The sequence below is a fragment of the Eufriesea mexicana genome, unplaced genomic scaffold (assembly GCF_001483705.2).
Source record: "Eufriesea mexicana isolate 0111107269 unplaced genomic scaffold, ASM148370v2 scaffold472, whole genome shotgun sequence".
Lineage (NCBI taxonomy): Eukaryota > Metazoa > Arthropoda > Insecta > Hymenoptera > Apidae > Eufriesea > Eufriesea mexicana.
Window position 1 is genome coordinate 433,141 of NW_016908628.1, and position 12,576 is coordinate 445,716.

A 12,576-nucleotide genomic window follows, 5' to 3' on the forward strand; every position below is an offset into this window, starting at 1 on the left:
TATATAGTATATAATATAATATAATTTAATTACATACATAGTTAAATTATTTAACCATTGTAAGATTTATGCTCATTTAAAGATTACTATGAATTACGATTGTAACAACTATATAAAACATTTTATTCGATATATTCTTCGAGTAACCTATTACTGCATTCTGTGCACTCAACCCATTCTTCAGTGCATCTACTTGTATTACATGGCTAACAAGGAAATAGTATTCCTCATCTTCTACATCATTATAATCATTCTTCTTCTTCTTCTCTGAATTATCTCTTCCCATTATTTTTTCGCAATCTGTTTCTTCCAATTTCGGATCAGGTATATTCCTCTTCGATGCTTTATAACACCCGATTCTTATGTGGCATTTACAAATATTTACATTTATTCTATTCCGCTCTTGTTACTTTTGCTCCCAGTCTACTCGAGATACACGAGAGGTTTTACGTGAGAAGAAATTTTTAGGAAACCGTTTCAAGTAGAATCGCTTAGTTCTCAAACCGAACACGATTCGAGTACTTTTCCAAAATAACTTAGAAACTGCAGACGTCGTTCTTGTACAATCTAGGGCGAGACTAGGCGGACTTCTTTTATGGCTGTCTGCGATGTCTTTTCTTTTCCTTTCGTTGCGACCTTAACTGTACGAATTTCATTCTAACAGCTATTGTACTTTCACGGGGCAAAAAGTAAATTCATTTTTAATGCGACACTGTGTCTTATCTTACTCTAACTTCGTCCTTTTATTATTCAAATAAGTGAAAGTATAAGTGGATTCACAGAAGTCAGGGAGATATTTAAGACGTAATAACGAAGATATAGTGTAGTAACATTTATTTAATAATTATAATACCATTTAGTAATAATAGCAACATTTATTAGTAATTATATTTAGTAATTGTGTTATAATCTAATAATAAATAATATTTATATGCAAATGTATATAAGTAATATAAATAATTTTATTACTAAATAATACTATTAATTAGTCTCTATAGTAATACTACTAAATAGTAAATAATACTACTAAATACTAATTATTAAATATTAATATTTATTTATTACTAAATAAATGAACGTTAGATTTATTTAAAAGCAAGTAAATTAAAATAAATATTTAAAGATAAATAAATTCTATGTTCACATGAAACTAAATTAATATTAAATAAATTAGTATTACTTAGTATTATTAAATTATTACTATTTTATTGGTAATATATTTATTTAAATATTTATCTTAAAAGAAGAACAGAATATATTATATGTAATATTCATTGTAATTAATTTATTACAGTCATATTTACTATAACAAATAGTAAGCTGACATATAGTTAAGGACTAAAGTAAAGTTCAATAAATAAATAGAAATAAAAGTTAAAAAAGGAGTAAACTGTGATAAATGCAAACATCAAGATTATTTGATTGCCTCAGAATATTTACATATATACACACATATGCTTATACATCAATCACATTTCACATTCAGCACTTCGTACACCATAACCAATTTTTATTCCCTCATAAACGTCTTTATATGACAAATGTCAAATTTATTCCCTAGGTTTTATATTTAACGAGTATAGTGATTTTTATGGGTTTGGCTATAAACGAATAGATTGCATCATTCTGAATAATTTATCTAATCAATTATGAACATTTATCGCCATTTTCGATAACATTTCTTCGTTTTCCTTGTACGTTGTAATTGGATTACTCTCAGGCATTTAATTTGTCTTTACAAAAAAGACTAACATTTTTTTCCCAATTCAAATCGTTTTACAGTGCGGAAAATAAAAAGAGTTTTAATTACATAAATATAAATCTACGTCTGATGAATATAGAAAATGAGTTGCAATACAGGTAAAATCCAGTTAGTGGAATGGAATTGTAGTTAATCTCCGATTAACTGAGCTACTGGTGGAGTCCGGTTATTTCAACATGAATTCCTGTTACTTGAATGAAAAATCATAGGTGGCATGCGAATAGTGTGCAGACAGTAAATCTCTATTATATGAACCCCAGCTACTTAAACTATTTGTCCCCTGATGGGTGCAGGTAAATTGAGTTCTATTGTAATCGAATTTAATTCCCAATTCTTTTCTCTGTGTTTGCATTGAGCAAAGGTATTGATCATTGATCAAACCTTCTCTATTATTGATACTGAATTATTAGATTATTCTACTATAACTAACCAAGTTATTGATCTATTTATTATTATTTCTATTATTAATATTATTAATATTTTTAATATTCTAATTACTAATATTGTTAATATTCTTCTTATTATTGTTTATATGTTTCTTATTATTAATATTATTATTAATAAGAAGCATATTATTTACATTATTTACCTATTTTATCATGTGTATTATTAACCAAAATTTTTATATTATTACTAATATAGTAGTAGCATACTAATATAGTTACAGCTCGTGATGGAAAATATCATTCTATGAATAATGTCCTTTTTTGAAAACACAATTCATTTTTTAATACCTTCAAACCAGGTATCTCGTAATTACTATTTACTTAAACTCGATCACTCCAATAAGAATATATGCAAAAGCAAAAAGGCACACTGTTGTATATGAATGGGACAGTTAGATAAAAGAGAATTTTTTTGCGGTACTTTAAAGGAAGAATTTTTTGCTGAATTATGGAAGAGGATTTTTCTGAGTAGACCTTTGAGATTTCTCTCTAATTCCCAAGAACTTTCTCCTAGCATCAGGAAAGGAAAGTACCTGAGTTCAAAGTCGTTTTGGAACCTTGCTCTTTATAACTGAACTCTAATTACTATCAATTTATTGTTATCGAACTATGCTTGTGTTATCAAATCAGTTGCTTCTTATTTGCCACGTTATCAAGGTTTTGCGAACTGTATGACCATCCAAAGTTTCAAATCAACACATTTACAATTTTTTTTGGAAATAGTGATACACGATTAAGTTAAATATAAATTGGATGATGAAAAATTCAAATTGTTGACACAATAGTTTTGAAAGACAAATTTGGAAATAATGATAATAAATTTCTTTAAGGAAGTTATTCACTATTCACATTAAAAATTAATTATTAATCAAAGAAATAGTCAATGAATAAAATAGAAATAGTCACGGGATAATTTTAATCGATGAATTCAGATAAATAAATTTATTTAAATTCGTTTGAGGTAATACTTTAATCGAATAATTTAATTAAAATAAATTTATTAATTTTTATTTTCAAATTTAGATGAGCATACAATTTATATAAATTCAGTATTATACTTCTTTCATTAAAGTGATTCTAATGGATGGTCACACGAAATTTAGAATAAAAATATTGCTATATTTATTATGTATTATTTTAGTACAAATTTATGCAGTAAAACCTATAGTATAGTTGCAGATATTATATACAGGGTAATTTAAAGCTAATATATTCCTAGCAGCAAAAGTTTCTTTATTAGTAGTAGAATATATTGAAAGAGAATTTTAATAAGTTCTTAATTAAGAGCATCTTGATTACGTTGGCTATCCTCAAATTTGACCCTGTTAATATCATTAAAATTACAATTTACACAATGTCACATAGCTGAAAAGTAGTAAAATGTAATAATTATATTTATAGTTTTAAAAAATACATAAACATTGAAAAATAATTATAATACATAATAATAAAAATAAATAAATTTATATGATGCATTTACAACAAAATCAAATATTTTTTGTATTAAATACACAAAATTAGCTGTGTTATTCATGAAATAATATCAGAAAATAATTGTTTAATGTCTACATATAGTATGACAATAATTAAGAAATGAGATTAAGAATAATATAATACTATAATACTAATAATTAAGAATTAAGAAATTTGAAGTTTAATAACTTTTCTGTATACATACAATCCAAAAATGATTGAACTTCGTTAAATTATCATTTTATTACAAAAACACATATTTTTAAGTTTCAATTTTATCCTTATACGAAATAAATAATTTTCACATCGAAAATAAATAAATTCGCGACAAATTACAACAAATTCTATATATTCATTTGATCGTAAAAATTAATCATTAAACAAATAATCATTCAAGCAATATACACCAACGTAAAAATTTTTCTTTAAATCTAAATAATCCGTTTAATTTTATAACCTGTCGCTATTTTTGCAACGTATATTTACAAGTATTTTCACAGTGTTTATGTTATAAGCGAAATTTTCGCACGAAAGCTGAGAATATTGATTGCACTTTAAATAATTCCAACGATTTGGTGTTTACATTTTGCAATATCAATCCTCCGATCCTTCGTTACACGGATCGACGTTTAACATTTATAAAATCGATGTTTGTGTTTATACGATGGCTCTTCGAAATTCTGGTAAAATTGCTCTCGAATAGAATCCGCGACGCTATTCGTTGAACAAATACCTTTGCCGAAGTTCAAAGTGCAAACGGCCATCGGGAGACGCTGCCCTACTAATAGCACAGCGGACTTTAATGGGTCAAATTGATGAAATTTTGATCGTTATTTGACAGAGACCATCTCAATCTTCGCGTGTACTTAACGGGAAAATATCTCACTGAATTACAGCAAAGATATCGCATTGCAAAACTACAAAAGCGTTATAAATTGCGAACATACTGCACCAAGAGCAATTCGGTACAATTGAAACTCTTGCATAATTAACACTAGGCTTACGGACGCTATCTGTATACCTATTTCTAAGGACACCTGCCAAATTGACAGGTAAAGGAAACAACGTGTCTTTTTTTAACGATTAGTTTAATTTAAAAACAATTATATATTATATTAACTTCCATCCCGGAGAGCGTGTTTATAACATGATTTTTATTCCAAGGCTTACACTTTTAACAGACCTAACGGTTTACCATATATTTTATATCGCGTCTGCAATTCCGGAGGATAGATCTGCCTCACCGCCGTTTTAGCGGATTAAGTTGCAAAGGTAAAGGCGAAAGTTTAGGAATTTTTACAAGTACCAGACTCGACAGATGGGACCCACGTGTGACAGACCCAACGAGCGACGGACGGACACCACTTATAAATCGCGTCATTGACCATCAAAAATCGGCTCCTTGACAGTTTCCTACTCCTTAGCCAAAGGTCCTTCCGTCACACCCTCTGTCCAATTAAAACTCCTTACTTTTCCACCACCAACGTTTATTTTGCCCAATCGGAACTAAACTGGAGAAAACACCGGACAGGACACGACGAGACACGACATAGATCAAATTCGAGAAATCGGTTCGTCTTCGACACCGATCCTTGAAACATCTTACTTACGCGTATAAACGCGTGTTCGAAACGGTACTCCGTTCAACGTCTCCATTATAACTATTCTATACTTTCAATAAATAAACGATCTCTTTTATCAACGCACACTTCGGGATCCTTATTATTACAACTAGTCACGCAATATTAATTTGGCGCGTGATAAGCGTTCTAGGACATCGAAGGTATTCGATAAATAGAACGCTATATTAACAGTTTTAATATAAGTTAACTAAATCTGTTACCATCTTATAATTGGAGCAAGCCTTCCGTCAAATTGACGGGTTCCGTAAATCTAGTGTTAATAAAAGCAGTTTAGGTGACCGCTCTTTATATTTTAATATAATTTGTTAGTCTAGCGAAAATTTTTATTTCTTGTTATTATTATTGTTATTATAAATTGTGTCTTTTTCAATTTATTGATATTTAGGTCATAATTTTGAATATTGGGAATATTTTGGATTTGGAAGATTTTGAAATAGTTTATAAATTTATATATGGAAAAGAAAGATTATGTATATTGAATATAATTTTGGGGATTTTATTAATAAATTAATAAACAATTATTAATAACATATTATAATATAACAAATTATTATTTTCCTTGTTGGGAAAATTTTTATTGACTTTGTTATATAAATAAATATACAATGAAGTATATAAATTAAATAAATATATGAATAAAATGAATAAATATAATGTTGAACATTGCATATTAAGTAAAATGGAATAATTATCAAAATAAAGATAACTGGTATTTTTAATTCAAAGATTTTTGGTTATCAAAAATTCTTCAATTTTATTAAATTTATTTTTTTATACTTACTTTTCATTAGTTATAAATTTATTTTTTATTAGTTTGACTAAGAAATATTACAATAACATTTAGATATTATAAAATGGTACTGAACCGTAAATAAAACTAAGTTCTGTTTATATAATAATGTAAAAGTTTTAGAATTATCACACTTGCTTTTTACGATAGTTTATTTTTATTGTACTAATGATATAATTTATTGACAATTATAGTGAAAAGTCATTCGATATGAAGTAAATAATGATATAATTTAATGTGAATTATACAAATAATTTTAATCCATTTTCTTGTACACGAGATAAGTAATATAGCGAGAGATATGCACAATCGCCTCTGCACCGAAAGATTTATAGCACGAGTGACCTTTGACATGCTCTAAACATCAGGTATCTCGACGGAGATAGGGAAGCGTCGCATTTCACTCGAAAAATGTAGAAACATCTCTGAGATACCGCAAACTCTGCACAAATCAGAGAAAACAAAAGCGACCTAGAAATCTCAAGTCAAATCACGAATTAAGAGAAAAATGTTACCTAAATAAGCCTCCATTGCAACTGGATGCAATCCACTAATTCTTTGCTATAATCGATAAAAGTACTTTTCCCAGATCATACTTTACTATAGTTATAGAAATAGCTGTATAAATTAGTTGAATAATCTTTTATTATAGTTTCCCGGATACGTTTCACTTGTATAATTTTTTACTATGATTATCTTAATAAATACTTATTATACCTACTATACTATCTGAATAAGCCTCCATTGCAACTGGATGCTCTTCACTAATTCTTTGCTATAATCGTTAAAAGCACTTTTCTCAGATCATACTTTACTATAGTTATAGAAATAGCTGTATAAATTAGTTGAATAATCTTTTATTATAGTTTCCCGGATACGTTTCACTTGTATAATTTTTTACTATGATTATCTTAATAAATACTTATTATACCTACTATACTATCTGAATATGCTTAGTATTGTAATTTTTCTCTATAGTTAAAATATTGTACCTAAAAAGTGCTTTATTATACCTGCTAAAATTGAATAATTCTTTGTTATTAGTATTATAAAATTATAAAATCACTTTATTTGAACAACTCTTTTTTATAGTTACAAAAATCGTATTATCTGAATAATCCTTTTATATAGTTAGTAGAAACTATGTCTTTTATCCTTTACTATAATCGCAGATGATGATATACTTAAACAAATCTTCATATGGCTGTTAGAAATATTTCGTGTAAATAAATTACTATAATTGTTATAGCTACTGAGGATACTATAATTGAAGCTGCTATAGCTGCTATAATCGCTTTACTTAACTTCTTACTATAGTTTCCACAAATGCTCTACTTGAGTACAGTAATGCTCGATTAAATTCTAATGCTGTCTGCTCGGTTAAAAGGTAGTGCTGACTCCCGACTTTTTACAATTTAATCAGACATTACTATAATTCTTTACTATAAATTTCAAAATATTTCATTTTATAATCATTCGTTGTAGTTGCATAAAAATCTTTACTCGAATAATCCAATATTATAAGTCCTGAAAATCTGTACTTAAATAACCCTTCACTATAAAATACTAAAAATAAAAATACTTTCTATTTCAATAATCATTTCCTATAGTTTCAATAATTAAAATTACAGTTACTAAACACATTGTACTTAAATTATTCTTTATTATCACTGCTGAGAACACTTTACTTAAATAATCATGCTTCACTTCCAGGTGTTAGAAACACTCTGCGTACATAACCCTTTACTACAGCTGCAAAAGATACTAATGATACTAAACATACTGAACATACTTTACTTAAGTAGTCTTTTATTATATCACCAGAAAATATTTCACATGAATGTAGTGTACTAGAGCTTCAAAAATTATTTTACTTGTATAATCTGTTTACTACAAACTATTCCTTTTTACTATTTTCTTATACCTACTATATTTTACTATATTACTATGTACAATTCTACTTGAATAAGCCTATATTTCAGCTATGAAAGTTCTTTATTCACGATATTCAAGTAAACATTCTTTGCTAGAAACTATTCTTCTTTACTATTCTACTATACTTACTATACTTTACTATGCACTGTTTAGCATAATTTTATATACAATTTTACTTAAACATTCCCATACTTTAATTACAAAAGCTCTTTATTCACGATATTCGAGTAAAAATTCTTTGCTATAAACTATTCTTTTTTACTATTAAACTATACTTACTATATTTTACTATATTCTGTTTACTATATTTCAGCTACAAAAGCTCTTTATTCACGTTATTCGAGTAAAAATTCTTTACTAGAAACTATTCTTCTTTACTATTCTACTATACTTACTATACTTTACTATGTACTGTTTAGCATAGTTTTATATACAATTTTACTTAAACAATCCCATACTTTAATTACAAAAGCTCTTTATTCACGATATTCGAGTAAAAATTCTTTGCTATAAACTATTCTTTTTTACTATTAAACTATACTTACTATACTTTACTATGTACTGTTTAGTATAGTTTTATATACAATTTTACTTAAACAATCCCATACTTTAATTACAAAACCGCTTTATTCACGATATTCGAGTAAAAATTCTTTGCTATAAACAATTCTTTTTTACTATTCAACTATAATTACTATATTTTACTATGTTCTGTTTACTATATTACTATATACAATTCTTCTTGAATAAGCCTATATTTCACCTACAAAACCTTTTTATTCGCGATATTTGAGAAAAAATTCTGTGCTATAAACTATTCTTCTTTACTATTCTACTATACTTACTATTTTTCACTATGTACTATTTACCACAGTACTATATACAATTCTACTTAAATATTCCCATATTTTAACTGCAAACGCACATTATTCGCGATATTTAATTGAAATTCTTCAGTACGTTAAGAACCATCATTCTATCAGAGTCGTGCATCTGAACAGGAATATTGGAGAAAGGAAGGTAAATAAGAAAATTAATTTTTGTTCCAGTCCCAGCATGAATGCAGAGACAACCGCGAGTCGCCACGTAGCAGCAGCAGGGATGCCGAGACCGAAAACGTGTCGTCCTCAGGGCAAACTGCGAAGATCGCTATCGATACCAGCACGGAATCATCCACGGAATGGAACTCGAGGAATAGTTCTGCGAAGAAACTAGAGAACACCTCGATCCGTGATACGAACTCTGTCCTCGAGAAAATCGCCGAATTTCATAAGGTAAAATTAATTTTCCGATAAACGTACCATTACGTGCCGAGCACCTAAATTCTATCTTAGGCCCCTTATACTTTTCTAAGCATATTAGACGCAATATACTATAACATATTTCTATATTATAAATATGTACTATATTTCATGTACATCTACATAACGTAATATGTGTTGCATATTACTTATGTATTACTTATGTGTACAGAAATATAATTATTTATTTATTTATTTATTTAATAATAATTTACCAATAATATTAGTAAATTTATTAATTTACTAATAATAATTTAATTTTATCAATAATAACTTAATATTTAATTTTAAATAATAATTTATTTATGTATAGTAATTAGTAGAGCCCATTAGTGTATAAACAAAAATAAAAATACATCAGTTTGTTAGAGAGACAAAGAATATAGGTTACGTATGGTACAAATGCTGATATAGCCGATATAAACAATTTGTTTATATTTTAACCCTTTGCACTCGAGGGGCGCCCTTCAGTCGCCATTTGATCAAATTTCAAGATCGATACTCGTTAATATGTCAAATTTAACCCTTTGCACTCGAGAGGTGAGCCTAAGTCACCGTTTAATCAAATTCCGCAGACCCATGTTAATTAACATATCAAATCTAAAATAACCTAAGATTGCATGGAATGTCGAAATAAAATAATTTTAAGCCTTAATTTATACCCGATTCCTTATTTACCGTTTTAAAAATATCCTCGACGTTATAGCAGAAAATCTTCGAATTGCTATTTCTTTGTAACGAAAATAATCACCGAATGCAAAGGGTTAAGGTAATGTAACGGTGTGCGAGGTATCGAAATCGTATAATTCTATGTATTAATTATTATACCAATTCTTATTTACTGCTCCGAAAAATATCGTCAGCTTTATAGCAGAATATCTTCGAACTCCTGCTCTCCTTTAGCCAGAAAATCGTCGAGTCCAGAGGGTTAAGATCTGTTTTTTAAACGAAGAGATACTATTGCCAAAAAATTGAAGGTTTGGTGAAAAATTGTTTGCAAGAATGCATATTCTATTGACAGGGTCTGCTGATTCAAATCGTACAGTATTATGCTGGTCAGGTATAAAGATTTGAAAGTCTCTCAAATTTTTTAAAGCAGCATGAAAATTAATGAAAGATAATAATTCTGGACTGCGTATAATAGCGTTTTGGACAATTTGCATATTAAATAATCAGGAGTGAAGAAATAACAACTATCGAACAATAACTATGGAAAAATTAGGTTTGCAAATAACGTTAATTGAAATTACCTTAATAAACGAGCATGAAATAATAAAAAGTATACCTATTATATTTCTTGTAGAATAATTTTTAAAATTTATCTTATGACAATTATGATATCCAATTAAAATTAATATGTAATTCAATTTGATTAGTGTTTCCTCTGTTAGTCGTGGATGTTCTATTTAAATGAATATATTAAATATTTATTGAACAATAATTATAAACATTATCGATGAAATATGTCTAATTGTGTTTACTCTTTCTCACGATACTCGTAAACACGTTTACTCTCAATGAATCCTGAATTACAACTGACCTATCCAACTCTCGCATTTGTTCTCTCTTCATTCATACATTACACAAATACACACATTCTGACCACACTTCATTCATTACACGTATACTCGATCCATTCATTCTTTCTCATCATTTATTTTATCATTTATTTTTACGTCAATATATATGTATTGAAAATTAGTTTTACTATATGTATGTGTATATCTATAGTATTACTATACGTATTATGTTTACTATATGTAGTTACCATGTAGGTACTTTATTATATGCATATTAGTACTATATGTAAATTGGTACTTACTATATGCCAGCTATATTCGTACTTTTGTGACCCATTCTTTTCAAGAACAATAATTTTTTATATATATAGATATATATTATATAATTAAAATCTATGTCAACCATTACCATATACTTTACTTCGTGGTATTTTAGAACAAAAAGAAAGTGAACTATATTATTTAAAAAAATTATTGTTTTCGAAAAGAATGAGTCACGAATGTACGAATATAGTTGACATATAGTACTAATATACATATAGCGAAGTACCTACATGGTAACTACATATAGTAAAGATAATAGATATAGTAATACTATAGATACACACATACATATAGTAAAACTAATTTCCAATTTCTCAAAAAACAGTGTATTAAAAAATCAATACTATACGCTAGCTATTACTGCCCTTATGGGTTTTCTATTCATGTCACAATTATTTAAAATCCATCGTTCATTTATCGCGACACGTGACTGCTTTTGAACAAATTTAAATTTTCTAGTTACGTCAAAAATCTATATTTGACTTGCTGTAAGTAAATACCTCAAAAAATATTGTTGTAAATAAAATTGTTTAAATAAAAGTTTCTAAGCGAAGTTAGAATTTTTTGCCAATCAAAGTTTGTGAATTTATAACAATTTACAACCAAACTTCTGATATAAAATTTCAATAAAAGTCCATTGTAATCCTTCAAATAAATATAGCTTTTATAGTCAAAGTACACTTGCATTTCTTTTTAAGGTCTCTTTTTATCACAGCCGCTGCGTTGTTTGCGAAGGCAGTAAGGACATAAATGTTCAGACATGTACCTTTTATTTCTGGTTTACTGTCATAAATAACAGTGGAAAAGAAGTTGAAACTCTACGTTTATAACCATTCCTTGTCAATTGCAGAGAGTAATACTTGTTGTATGAAGGCAGCCGAGGGATGTTGCGGTGGATACCTTCTCTCAGTATGTTCTACCAATTGAAATACTGAGCATCTTGGGTGTGCAATAAAGAATACCTTCGTGTTTGTGTATACTTTATTGCACTGGTAGTTGTTGCGATTTCGAATGTGATGTGTATGCGTTATGCTGAATAGTGTTGCGTTCTGTTAGTGTTTGGTTGCATTCTGACTGACAAGAGAGTGCAAGTCCTTCGGGTCACCGATTTAGTTGAAACTCTGCAGGTTCGTAGATTTCGTTATACAGTTCAAGAATATATTATAGAGGCAACTACTCAATAGTTTTTGAGATATTTAAGATTAAAGTTATAAAGTTTTATCATTTCTTTAATTACAGATTTATTTGCAGTGGTTTTCAATTGGTGTTGTGGCCTAATAGTGTAGGATGGCGAAACTGGTCTTGAGACACCGAAAATTCACGAAAGAACAAGAACACGATAACACAAACTCAAAACTCGTAAACTGATTTAACTTAGGGAA

At 28.1% G+C, this 12,576-nt stretch overlaps 1 protein-coding gene across 1 annotated transcript in view; it reads left to right on the forward strand.

Moving 5' to 3' along the window:
• LOC108545515 (1-phosphatidylinositol 4,5-bisphosphate phosphodiesterase epsilon-1) overlaps positions 1-12,576 on the forward strand; it is a 107,015-nt gene that overhangs the window by 38,721 nt on the left and 55,718 nt on the right. Inside the window, 1 exon segment of the mRNA XM_017897178.1 lies at positions 9,099-9,323. Coding sequence (XP_017752667.1) covers positions 9,099-9,323 — 225 coding nt within the window.